The 14,301-nt window shown below is 44.1% G+C and overlaps 1 protein-coding gene across 1 annotated transcript; it reads right to left on the minus strand.

Moving 5' to 3' along the window:
• Positions 1–974: 974 nt before the first annotated feature.
• Positions 975–12,568, minus strand: LOC138771510 (prostaglandin D2 receptor-like). The gene is made up of 2 exons (XM_069951280.1): positions 11,798–12,568; positions 975–1,801 (listed from the first exon to the last, which is right to left on the minus strand). Exons 1-2 carry the CDS (start codon positions 12,566–12,568, stop codon positions 1,586–1,588), a joined length of 987 nt encoding a protein of 328 aa, XP_069807381.1. The 3' UTR covers positions 975–1,585.
• Between the last annotated feature and the right edge of the window lie 1,733 nt (positions 12,569–14,301).

Here is a 14,301-nt window from a genome sequence, read left to right on the forward strand (position 1 = left end):
CCATGAGGCTCTGCTCAACTTCCCACCAAGAGAAACAACAACTTTTTTTTTCAATATACACACTAAAAAATTTCCCTCTCATTATTTTCCCATTAAGTTAAAAAACAACAAAAACTTCTAATGCATCTTGCATTACAGCTCTTAAAATGCTAAGCACTAGTTAGTATCTTAGATACTGATACAGCAAGAGCCTATCCCTGAATCTGCATTGTAGTGTCCTCCTTCTCCATTATGCTTGACCGGACACTACAGACTCTGCAGGGTGGTAAAAAGTTGTATCCAGGATTAGGACAAACAGCAATCTTCTTGCTTCACTATTGCTTCACACCCATTATTTTTTATCTAGTTTAGTCCAACCAGTCAGTGGAGTTACTTGTCCCACCTTCCATCAGTCAAGAAGTAGGTTCAGCAACACAATGTTCTTTATTGTATAAAAACATGATCCATAGGTCACAACCAATGGGTACAGGGTACATTTAACCCTAAGGGCCCTATTCCACTGGACGATTATCGTTCAGATTATCGTTCGAATCTAAACGATAATCGTTTGGTTGAAATGCAGTTAACGATTAACGACTGAACGAGAAATCGTTGATCGCTTTATAAGACCTGGACCTATTTTTATCGTTGCTCGCTTGCAAAACGTTCGCAAATCGTTCGCATTGAATAAGACGTCGTTCGGTCGTTCACAGTAGATACGAACGCAATAGCGAAGAGAAAACGATCGCAAATACGATCATAAGTAACGATTATCGTTCCATGGAAATGAGTGAACATTTTCAGGTCTTTCGCAATAGCGGTCGTTTGAGATCGTTAATTGTTAACGATTATGCGAACGATAATCGTCCGGTGGAATAGGGCCCTAAATCATAGCGCCATGATTACCATGAGTAAGGGTTAAGCATACCCGAAACGTGACCTTTAAATTCTGTTTTTATACAATAAAGATGTTTGGAGTGGAGAACACCTTGTTGCTGAACCTACTTCTTGATTCTTACTTCTGGCCACTTTAACCCCATGGGGAGTTCAAGCACAGATGGATCCCATCTGGAGCGGTGAGCTGTTTTCCCGTCCCCCTTTATCAGTGGTGCAGGTCGGAAAATTAAGAGTCCCTAATTGGGTCATTCTCCACTGATACCTTGTATGGTCACTCTATCATACAATAACTGCATCCACTGGACCAGTCTATGGGTCGATCAATGAGATTGGTGCTCGTTTGATGAGCCTGTACACCGCTCAATCAATAGCAGGCTTAGCTGCTCGAGCGATCACTGGATCATCATCGTTACCCTGCAATTTTATCATTGTCGGTTTCGCCTGTTTACACGGGGCAATATGCATCCGATAATGATGAAAGAGCCAATCGTTTTTCCATTGGTCAGCTAGTCGCTGGGCTTTTTACTCTGGCCAGTTATCAGGAACTATAATCAGGCAATAATCCGCCTTTAGTCACAGCTTATAAGTGGTGGTAAACTATGGTACATAAGAATAACATAACTGGGTCATAAACCAGAACAGCATAAACTGGTGTACAGATCCCCTTTAAATTCTAAAGAAGGGCAGTATGGGCCCATAGCCTATTCTATTAGAGATTGAGATGTTCTTCCAGTAGTCCAGGTTGTGTTTGGTTCTTGGGGTTCGGCCGGCCGCACAGACGATTCATCTGCATATGAAATTTTGATGTCCGGAAAATGATGAAAACCCAAGGATCCACTATGGAATTGGAAGACAAGAGTCTCAGGACTATAAGGTCATAGTATTCATTAACTTCATCTGAGAAAACTCCCATGTAGACCCGGCCCTGTGGAGAGAAGAAAGAATCACAGAGGTAATAAAGCACAACTATGAGGACAAGAGGATCTCAGAAAACACACATGGCATCTAGATCTAACCCAGTGAGGGTTAGTGTCTATATCTTTTGTAGTCTAAGGAAGGGAAGGGGTTAATGTCAATATTTCTGATGTTTTAGGACAGAGAAGGGTTAGTTAGAAACCCTGCTTTTATTTTATCTGGCCGGTTGTACCCTTTTCCCCTGTAGTCAGTGTCCTGCCGGGTTGCTACCGGGTCCCTTGGGATAGTATCACGGATGACCAGAGTGGTACAGTGACCATCCCGGATAGTAGGACCCGCCGCCCACAGAAAGGGGAAATGTCGCAAGGTTGCGGTGTGCGCTGTGTCGGTGGTGATGAATAATCACAGAGTCTGAGAATAAAGTTGAGTTGGTTTACTAATTATAAATGTGCAGCAGGTAATACAGGTTCAGCAGTATGAAGTTTCCTTAGACAAAGTCTCTGAGACACTTGACAAAGTTCCAATAAACACTTGGTAGTAGAACGACCAGATCTGGAGTATAAGTGCAGTGTAGGAGATAGTTGTGTTGTTTGAGTTTGAGTCTCAACCCATGTAGTACTGTCTTCTGCCAGGATGTTGGAGGATGAAGTAAAATACTTAGAAGAAGAAGAAGAATATGAAGAACACCTGTGCCCATGTATTGACCTTTGACTTCAGTCTTCACACCACCTTATGCCCACTAGACTCGGCTGAACTTTCTAAATGGGTGACACAGGCCCCAGACCTTGTTAGCTGGGATGAGTGGAGTGCTGAGGGTTCCCTGCTGACACTCGTGCTGCGAGACAGAGTTCCTAGGCTTATTGCAACTTTGCTCTGTCCGAATCAGTTCCTAGCCCTGTGGCTCTATTGTGGATACTATCCTGCTCTGTGACTTCTCCTTGTCCTCGGCATGGGTTGAGGTTATCTCTGGCTAGTCCTCTCTTAAGAGGAGTTTAACAGTGCATAGTGCTTTGGAGTGTAACTAGTGAAGAAGTTGGTAGCAGTGTACTGTCTTGTGTCCCTCCCATGTGGGGTACTGAGTAAGACTGAACTTCTTTTCCTGTCTCCTGTGTGACTTACTTCATTTCTAGCGTGTATGGCATGCTGCGATTGGGTGAAAGAGTGCAGCAGAAGAAGAAAGGAGGGAGATGATAGGAAAGGAGAAAGCAGAAATCCTACTGGTCTACAGAGTCTGCTGACAAACAAAAACAATAACCCTTTGCAATCCTTCAGCTGTGCAGTGTACATATACATATACATATACATATACTTAACATAGAGAACTTTGATACTACCTTCATCATAATGATAATACAATAAGTACAGACTTTTGCGAAGGGTGTATATAACTGCAACACCCCTAGTGGGACACCACACTGGCACAGTACATGAGGTGCGGACAGTGCCACAGTGCATGAGGGGAGACATTGGCACAGTACATGACAGTGAGACAGTGGCACAGTACATGACGGAGAGACAGTGGCACAGTACATGACGGTGAGACAGTGGCACAGTACATGACGGTGAGACAGTGGCACAGTACATGACGGTGAGACAGTGGCACAGTACATGACGGTGAGACAGTGGCACAGTACATGACGGTGAGACAGTGGCACAGTACATGACGGGGAGACAGTGGCACAGTACATGACGGTGAGACAGTGGCACAGTACATGACGGTGAGACAGTGGCACAGTACATGATGGTGAGACAGTGGCACAGTACATGACGGTGAGACAGTGGCACAGTACATAACAGGGAGACAGTGGCACAATATAAATTCTTAAATGGAACTAAGCTGCAATACCACACCCAAACTAAAGACAACAGTGGCACTATTTGTGGAAGACAGCGGACATGTTTTTCTAAGGTTGCTTCAGAATGGTGGGGCAAAGTTATCCCATCTGTCTGCCTTAGCTTGGTTAGCTACCAATGCTCCACTTCAAGGCTGCAGGAATGTCTGCACAGAACTAGCACATGGCTAGAACTCCCCAGGTGTAATCCAGATGCCTGGCCTCTAGGCTTTGGAGACTCCCTATACAGGTCCTAGTAAATTCTACACTGAAGGAAATTAGGTAATTGAAGTCTATTAGGCCCTGTAGCATTCATTGGCTTTGTGTTGTGGCTGGCTGTATTCCCCAAATGGTCGGTGACCTAGCGGGTCCCTTGGGCTCTTGTCACAATATTCCTGGCAATTGACGCACCCAGACTATCGGTACTGCCACCCACAAAAAGGGGAAAAATAATCCAAGGTGTGTGGCTAGTGTGTATGGGTGTTGGTGGTTAGGAAAAGATGACGGAGTTACGGTAATATAAAAATAGAACAGCTTTACTGTGCAGTCTATTATTAGTACAAAACACTTTGGTAAAATAGATAAACTTAAACTTTAGTGCAATACTTGGTTGTGCTTCGGGAGGCACTTGAAGAAGTAGAGTAGAGAGGTAGTTGTAGCGGTGCTTGAAGAGTTGAAAATAGAGTAGAGAAGAGTTTGTCTTAACCCAATGTAGCACTGAGAAGTTACTTCTACCTGTGTATGGACTTTAAACAGGTAGTGGTCAGCTCACCCAGCTAGCAGTCCTGACACAGGTGCACGGCAAACCCGGAACCAGGATCACAAATAGGAATATGAAAAATGTCCAGCACCCATTCTTCAGGTAAAATGCAATTTCTTTATTTCTTTTATTTATTTATTTTTATAAAGAAATTGTATTCTACCTGAAGAATGGGTGCTGGACATTTCTCAAATTCCTATATGTATAGACTTTGGTCTGACCACCTTGTGCCCTACAGTGTCGAGTGTCCCGTCCTAATAGGGTGATACCAGCCCCTGTTGTGGTTATCTGGGTGAAGCTAAGCTCCCGGGGGTGCCTCAGTTACTTGCACTGCAAGATAGGATTCGTAGACCTTCCTTGGTAGCTTTGTCCTATCCAGGCTAGTTCCTCTTGTGTAACAGGATACTGCCCTGCTCTTTTTAGAACTGGTTCACGGCGTGGGCTAGGATGTTCATAGACTCTTCTCCCTTTGTAGTGTTTAGCACTGAATAGTAGATATAGTAGGAAAACTGAAAGAACTGGTGTCTCTAGCTGCATCTGTACACACTCGTGTCCTAGACTAGACTACACTCTTGCCCGGACAAGGGTCCAGGCCCTAGCTCTGTGTGTACTTCTCCTACGAGAATCTGGGTAAGACTGACGCTACACCTCCCCCACCAAGTAACTACTTCCTACAGGGCCTAAGTAATCTACCCTGTGAGTGGTGGAAAGGAGTGTGTGCAAGAGAAAGAAGAAAGATAATAGGCTGAGAGTAGAGAGCACCTCCTATGGGTCAATAAGAACACATGGCACATAGAAAACACTAACCCATTAGAACCTTCAGCTGTGCTTGACATAGAAATACATATTACTGAAATCTAGTGGTGAAACCTTAAAGATACCTTCATCACCACTTAACCTGGAGTGAGAAGCTTTTTGAGGGGTGCAAAGGAGAGACAAAAAACACCTGTGGTGGGACACCACATATTGTGCCCCTCTCAGTCTATTGTAAGCACTGACATATATGCTGATATGCGAGCTGTGATCTTTTCCTCCCACAGGATTGGTAGTTTCTCTTCTTCCTCTATGGAATTGAAGCCTGGATGAGATTAGACAAACACCTGAAGTGAGTGTCCCTCACTTGGAGCAGTGTAGCAGGAATTGCTCAGCCACATGGAGATCCTCCATTATTTAGCTCATAATGCAATGGTGGATAATCAGACCTGTGAGGAAACCAGTGTGTCCTATTATTACCTGATACTATTACATGTTATGTGGCTCTAATACAGACAAGCCAGACCACTGTATGGATCTAAATAAGAATTATTAACTCTACACTGTAGCTATCTGTGAGCCTTGGCCATATCATATCATTGTGTTGAAATGACCTTTAACCCCTTAAGAAATAAGGGAATTGGATATAAGCCTCCTCTGTTACGCTTCTTACTGAGCTGTACTAGACAGTAATTGTCATTTTAAGAATTTCCAAAATAGGCCAACATGTGTATATCAGGAGCAGAACTATTATTGGCCATCATATGACTTGTACTGATCAGCATGGTGCAGAGCTTCTGGGTGCCAGGGAGAATGGTGCAGAGCTTCTGGGTACCAGGGAGAATGGTGGAGAGCTTCTGGATACCAGAAAGAGTGGTGCACAGCCTCTGGGTGCCAGGGAGAGTGGTGCAGGAATTCTTGGTACCAGAGAGAATGGTGCAGAGCTCCTGGGTGCCAGGGTGAGTGGTGTGGGGATTCTGGGTACCAGAAAAAGTGGTGCAGAGCCTCTGGGTGCCAGGGAGAATGGTGCAGAGCCTCTGGGTGCCAGGGAGAGTGGTGCAGAGCCTCTTGGTGCCAGGGAGAGTGGTGCAGAGCTTCTGGGTACCAGGGAGAGAGTAGTGCAGATCCTCTAGGTACCAGGGAGAATGGTACAGAGCCTCTGGGTGCCACGGAGAGTGGTGCAGGGATTCCGGGTACCAGAGATATTGGTGCAGAGCCTCTGGGTGCCAGAGAGATTGGTGTGGGGATTCTGGGTTCCAGGGAGAGTGGTGCAGAGCCTCTGGGTGTCAGGGAGAGTGGTGCAGAGCCTCTAGGTACCAAGGAGAATAGTACAGAGCCTCTGGGTACCGGGGAGAGTGGTGCAGAGACTCTGGGTGCCAGGGACAGTGGTGCAGAGCCTATGGGTACCAGGGAGAGTTGTGTGGAGCCTCTGGTTGCCAGGAAGAGTGGTGCAGAGCCTATGAGAACTGGGAAGAGTGGTAAAGTATCTGTGAGTCCCGGGGGAGAGGTGCAGAGCCTATGGGTATCAGGGAGAGTGGTGCAGAGCCTCTGGGTCCCGGGGGAGAGGTGCAGAGCCTATGGGTACAAGGAAGAGTAGTGCAGAGCCTCTAGGTGCTGGGGAGAGTGGTGCAGAGCCTCAGGGCACTGGGGAGAGTGGTGCAGAGCCTTAAGGTACCAGGGAGAGTGGTGCAGAGCCTCTAGGTACCAGGGAGAGTGCGTCAGAGCCTGTAGGTACCAGGGAGAGAGGTGCAGAGCCCTTCCAGCACCAAGGATAATGGTGCAGAGCCTCTAGGCACCCTGGATAGCAGTATAGAGCCTCTAGGTAGCAGGGATAGTGGTGCAGAGCCTCTAGGTAGCATGAATAGTGGTGTACATCCTCTGGGCACCTGGGATAGCGGTATAAAGCCTCTGGGTACCAGGCTCTCTAGCATACACTAAAATCTGTTCTTATGTCAAATCAGAAACTTAACCTCTAGTTGCCCATTGTTCATGTATTTACTCTTCCTTCTACTGCCCCGCTGGGCTGGGTCTAATGGTAGCACTAGGCGGGGTACACTGCTGAACCTTCACGTTTTTGTAGCTGCATATAGAAGATCTAGTCAGTCATACAGCATGAGATCCTCAGGACTATGTGACCAGTCGTCTGAGGATTAGTCACAACCTCTGCATCTATTTCGCTTTTGAAAGATGAAAACTAGATATGAGCGAATCTCTAATGACATCCATCTGCAGGATTTGTCTTATTGCATTTCCCATCATGTCCGATAACGACCTTACAGCTATTTTACTGGGACATAGGGGTCATTCTGAGAGTCGTATGTTGTAATATCAGCCAGATGTGCTGTGTCCTTGCGGCTAACACTGCACATGACCTTCGTGACCCTTACAAAGATGCTGTGAGGGTATTTAAAGTGACTCTGTCAGCTGTAATTCACATCACGAACTGCTGACACTTAGATAGCTGTTAGGTCAAGGAGACATATGGTACCTTTTATATATCTAGAACTTCTCTGTTACAAGAGTCAAAGAGGCGAAGCCCCTGATCTGCTGAGAGCTGTAACTCCCACACCCGACCCTGATTAAGACTCAACTTCCAGGTGTCAATCAAGTGCGGAGGGGGAAGAGGAGACATTACAGCTCTCAGCAGATCAGGAGCTTGGAAAAGCCAGTGTGACTCCTTGTATCAGAGAATAAAAGCTTTTTATATTGTTTGGAAGCACAGACAGATACTGTAAGATATGAAAGGTACTATGTGTTTCCTTGACCAAACAGATATATAACAGTGTTAGCAATTTGGAATGTGAATTACAGCTGATAACTGGCCGTTCCTGCCATGGGGCGGAATGAGGAGGCAGATTCTTTGGTCCCTGATGGGTGGGAAACACGTATACTGGGGGTGGGAAACTCGTATACGGGAGGGGTGTGGGGCAAAGGGAGGTCTATATTAGAGTGGGAAATGGGAAATATATATACTATTTTGATAAAGGTGGAGGGGGGAACCAGTGGGGGCAATATATAGGGAGCATTATATATGGCAGCATAGTTGGGTGTGGGGGTCATGGTAGCAGTATATAAAGGAAAAGTGGGGACCATTAGGAGCAGCATATGGGATGCACAATAGCAACGGTATCTGGAGGTAGGGGTCTCTGAGGCTGGCACTATTAGGGGGCCTCTAACACTGGGGTCCCCATATGTCACCGCCACTGAGGCTCGCACTGATAGGGGGTCTGTCTTTGCCACCACCACTAAGTCTAAGGCTGGCACTAATCTATGTGTAATGTATACACTTCTGGTATATAGTTATGTGTATGTTATATTCACTAGTATATAGTTATGTGTGTGATATATTCACTGGTATATAGTTATGTGTGTGATATATTCACTGGTATATAGTTATGTGTGTGATATAATTACTGCTGGTATATAGTTATGTGTGTGATATATCCATAGCTGCTAAATAATTATGTGTGTGATATATTCACAGCTGCTATATAGTTATGTGTCTGATATAGTCACTGCTGGTATATAGTTATGCGTGTGATATATTCACTGCTGGTATATAGTTATGTGTGTGATATATTCACTGCTGGTATATAGTTATGTGTGTGATATATTTACTGCTGTATATAATTATGTGTGATATATTCACTGCTGGTATATAGTTATGTGTGTGATGTATTCACTGCTGGTATATAGTTATGTGTGTGATGTATTCACTACTTCTATTTAGTTCTGTATGCAATATATTCACTTGGTATATAGTCTTGTATGCAATATGTTCACTGCTGGTATATAACTATGTATGCAGGGAGGGGCTTTTGAGTTTTGCCTCATAAAACCTACAATTGGCTCTAAACTGACACATTCCCTTTAAGGGCTAGTTTACCCTGAGCAAAAACAGCAGAATTTCCATGTCAATTCTTTGCGGCGCGGAATTCCACCGTGTTTGTAATATAATGTGTATGACCGGCTCATTCCTTTCTGATGGGCCAGACCAGTACTTCTAATATATCCCCTGCTAAAATAACTCCTATACTGTGCAATAAAAGTACCACCCCCGTGGTACAAACCCCACAGGCTAACAACCCACAGGTGACAACAGAAAGTCTCCAGAGCAACTTGATGATATCAAGTTCTATAATTGATCGAATCCTCGTCTATTCTTGGCAAAAGAAATCTAAAAGGGAATGTAAACAAGCCCTAAGAACCTGAAGCCAGAAGTTCACTGACATGTAGGATTTATGGAAGTCGTCTTAGTTGCAGCAGTGACTGTAATGTTGAGAATACATTACTGGATTTTAAGGTTTTTGCTCTTTTTGCAGTTCCCCATAATTGATAAAATACCAAGAAAAAGCATTGAGTCAGATGCTCTTGAGTAACATCTTTAGCCTCAGGTTCACACTACGTTGGTTTGTTAGGAAACATAGAATAGGAGAGGGGATATTTGGTAATGTGACCCTGATTTTCACTTTTTTAATTTAAATTTTTTTTTCAAAATCTTATGTTGTTCTGGTGAAGTAATATTTAATAACCATTTATAGATGTTGCAGAGCTGAGTTGGTCAAGTGGCACATCTTTCAGTCACCAATACTAAACTCCCTTCAGAACCTGAACAGCAAGGATTAAGATGGTGGTAGTGTTATGAAGATTGTTAAGGTGCGTCTTAATTTTCTAAACGTACAGTGAATTTTACACATTTTTATAAGCATTTGCTCAATTGTGGTAAAATTATCGGAAAAATAAAAATGCAGCAAAAACGCAATGTGTGAACACGGCCTCAGGGGAGGTATATAACTTCTGTATATCCTACAGAGAGGGCAGCATACAGACGTGGGTGGGCAGCAGGGCCAATTCTGGCCTCTCTGCTGCCCGAGTTCACAGCTGATATGGTGCCCCAACCTTCCTTAAAATCATAAGTAAGAAAGCTTCGGGTGCAGAAAATCCTCACTATTTCAACATCAGCAAAGTAGTGATACTTCCTCATCGATGCCCCCCAAATAGTAATACTGCCATTTATGTGCCCCCTAGTAGTAATACTGCCCCTTCTGTGTTCCCAAGTTATAATACTCCACTTTCTGTGCCCCAAGTAGTAATACGTCCCCATCTGTGCCGCTTAGCAGCAATGCCACCCCTTCTGTGCCCCAAGTAGAATACCACCCCTTCTGTGCCCCCAAGTAGTAAAACTTCACTTTCTGTGCTCCAAGTAGTAATACTTCTCCATCTCTGCCCCCAAGAAGTAATACCGTGCCTTTTGTGCCCCCAAGTAGTAATATTCCTCTCTAATAATGATATTTTTCCAGCAAAATGAAAAACAAAACAAACAAAAAAAACTAGCTACTCACCCCTTCAATTGTTCTCACATTGCTGTTGTGTCTGCGCCCTTATGACACAGTAGACATTAGTGGTGCCTCTGTACAGTCTCTGCACCTGTATGTGCATTTCATGTTATGGTATGCTATTTAGCGTACTGCACTGTCTAATGCCAAACTCCTGCTCCTGTCCTGTAGTGAGTGACCATACATATTTGCATAGCTGCTCACTTTACAGGAGTGGACAGAGCTGCCTCCTGAAGGGTTGCTTAATCTAGTGCCTGAGGTGAGATGCTAATCTTGCCTCATGGCAGTTGCAGCCCTGGGTAAGGAGAAGTCTGATAGGTGATAAATGATGTCAACCGTGCAGTCCCACGTTCTGTAGATGATATGTTCAAGAGAGTATCAGAGGAGCCAAAATGTATCACATGACAGTGTAATGTCATTGCATGAAATAAAGAACCCTCTGAAAGCAGGTGAGTGCCAGTCATCTGTTCCTCTATGTACAAGTACTGGGTTGCCACCCAGTGATGCAAAGAGGAAGGACTGATAATGGAATTGGAGTTACTATTATCCTATAGCTCACAGGAAGTCAACTGACCCAAGAAAGACCATTCACTCTGACACATTAAGCGCTGTGATTTTCTTTTGGGTCAAGCACCTGATCACATGACCCAGTTACAGTAATGGAATGGATGGATAGCTCTATAGGTCCACTGATGATGTGTGCACAAGATATGGGCAAAAACACAACAACCCAACAATCTGGAGTGCTCCTTTATGATGGCCATATATTTTCTATAGGAACATAGCAACTGCTATTCTTTACTACTCTCCCATATACATGCAAACAGTTAAGTTATCATTGGGGAGAACAGAATAAGCCATTATTAGACACTTCTGTTGACGCTTATCCCCTGAGAACAAAAGATACAATTTAACAAGCCTTTTTCTCCCCAAGATCTGCCAAAGGAGCGTCCAATGAACATTTAAAGTGTATTACGTGATCAGCAGTTTTAGTCAATATTAGTTAATTTATAGGACTACTCTTAAAGGGTTTATCCTTATTTACAGAAACATAGATATTTTTTCCCGGAAACAGTGCCATTCTTGTCCTCAGCCTGTGTGGTGTATTGCAGCTCAGTTCTATTGAAATGAATAGAGCTGATTCCACACACTGAGGACAGATATGGTGCTATTTTTTAAATCATGGATAGCCCCTTTAAGCCAACAGTTTTCTCTCCTGATCCTACTGTACACATCCAAGCATGGCTCAGTCAAGCACCAAGGTGTTCTTAATGGAGTCCTATATGTTTTGTTCTTACCATGTTCCTGATGAGAGAGCTACTTACTGTAAGAGGTAGAGAGCAGACCACAAATAAGAGGGTCATGACGGCCATGAGAACAAGGTGATCTAGTTCCTCCATACCCGCTTGCTTTACATTCACAGGCGTGTGTCTTTTATGCATCTTGTAAAGACGTCTCATGATGTCCAGGTAGAATATAACAATGGCTATGACCAGCAGCCCCATGACAGTGCCGTACAGTACAGAATAGGCAAGAAGACTGGGCCGAGCGTTCTTCACCGTCATCTGGATAAAGCACCAGGTTCCAGGACAATACTGTATGAAATTCCCAAAGCCAAAAAGAGGCAAAGAACAAAATCCAAGGCTGAAGATGCAGGAAAGTAGAGGGACAAGAACCCCAACTTTGTTGGTAATATGTCTATGGTAAAAAAATGGTCGAGCCAAGGCAATCCAACAGTCCAGAGCCATAGCCAGAAGAATGATAGTGGGAGCCAATCCAAAGAAGGTCATGCAGAAAGCAAAATATTGGCATAGAGTTTGGCCACCGGCCAACTGGACCAATGTCTGATTTTTCGAGTAAGCGCCCAACACCACGGGACACACCATAACCTTCCCAGTCAAGTTTACAATTGTAAGCCCAGTTACCAATAGGTAGAAGACTGACTTTTTCTTCTTCTGTATGCTCAGCTTGTTCTTCCATAGTATGGCAAGAGCGATGATGTTACCCAAGAAACCAATGGCGAACAGTACAGAGCTTGGTAAACCATTATAATTCCCCAGGATGGATCTGCTCGAAGAGCACGGATACAGCTCCATGTGCCAGATGAAGGTCTGGAAGTAAATGCTGAAAGTGCGGAGAGAGCCTCAAGTTCTTCTTTAAGTCTGACTGCACACAGGTCTCTTGCACCATCCTCCCCCAGAATGACTCAATACAAAATGAGCAAATAACTGGACCATTCCGCATGAATGCTTTACTAGGATTTTAGCAAAAATTATAATAGGTTGTTTGGCCAACAAGGGAAATAAAGCGACTGGTTGTAATTAGGAATAATAATGCAGAACGATTGCCGAATCAGATGTCTCTGCTGCTGTGTATGTCATTGGAAACTAGATTTGCATTTCCAGGGAAATACATAGTGCTTGAAAAGAGCTTAAATAGTGACTTGCCTTTAAGAGAAACTTTAACCCTTGATACAGTCCCTTCAAGAGCATCTTTGGTACAGTCCCTTTAAGAGCAACTTTGATACAGTTCCTTAAGGAGCGACTTTGGTGCCAACGCTTTCAGTGACCTATATACTGTCCCTTTAAGATCAGCTTAAGTACTGTCGCTTTAAAAGAGACTTAGGTACTGTCCTTTGAAAACCAACTTTAAGAGCAACTTGGGTACCGTCCCTTTAAGAGGGGCTTGGGTACCGTCCTTTTAAGAGCGACTTGGGTACCGTCCCTTTAAGAGTGGCTCAGCTCTGCTACTTTACTGACTGAACTCTGCTACTTATAATGGTAAAGATCATTGCTCGGTTACCACGTCAATCTTACTCATGTCAGTGAGACAAAATCGTTAAGGACCTTCTATCTTCTACGTCTTCTATTGGCCAATAGTGGACATGTGACTGTGTGGATGTTGTAAGGCATTGACTGACAAGACCTTAGAATTTCTATTGGCTGCTATATTTCAGCTATTTGCATATGTGCTGTGATTGGCTGTTAGCATTTACAGTGTGGCCATTATTTTCAATGGGCCATTATTTTCTATGGGAAATTAGGGGTCTTTAAACGTAAATTTCTTAAACGACAAACCCGATCGAAACAAAAAATAGGTAGCACACAGTCTGTGCGCAAAGCGGTTCGGGGTGTATTAATCGCAGAAGAATGGCTTTTAGCCATTGCCTGTGTCTGGCATTCCCATTCACTCCAATGCTGCAGTGTCCATTCAGCATCACAAAAGTGAGCTGGTTGGTCAAGATCCTACCGGATCCAGGATCCCATAGACTTCAGTGGGGTTCTTTGCTTTCCATCCTGTGTTTGTTTGTTTTTTTAATCTATATGCTACAGGATTTAAAGATACAAAAAATAACTGCTTGTAGAATTTCTTACAAATGCTCATTGGGGGCACATGATGTTGTAAAGATGTCACTGTGCATGGCCTCGGCAGGTCACTTAGGAACCTAGTCTACCCCCACAAGGCAGCCAGAGATGAATCTAGACTTCTAGCTTCAGTAGGAGAGATTGTACTAGAACCAGGCTAGCTAAACTTAAAGGAGAAAATTTTTATTAAAGTATTGTATTGCCCCCCAAAAGTTATATAAATCACCAATATACACTTATTACGGAAATGCTTTTTTCCCTGCACTTACTGCTGCATCAAGGCCTCACTTCCTGGATAACATGGTGATGTCACTTCCTGGATAACATGGTGATGTCACTTCCTGGATAACATGGTGATGTCACGACCCGACTCCCAGAGCTGTGCGGGCTGTGGCTGCTGGAGGGGATGATGGCAGAGGGATGCTCAGTGTCCCTCCAGTGCCCTGTGTCCCTCAGTGTGCCCC

Source organism: Dendropsophus ebraccatus, chromosome 13 (genome assembly GCF_027789765.1).
Source record: "Dendropsophus ebraccatus isolate aDenEbr1 chromosome 13, aDenEbr1.pat, whole genome shotgun sequence".
NCBI lineage: Eukaryota > Metazoa > Chordata > Amphibia > Anura > Hylidae > Dendropsophus > Dendropsophus ebraccatus.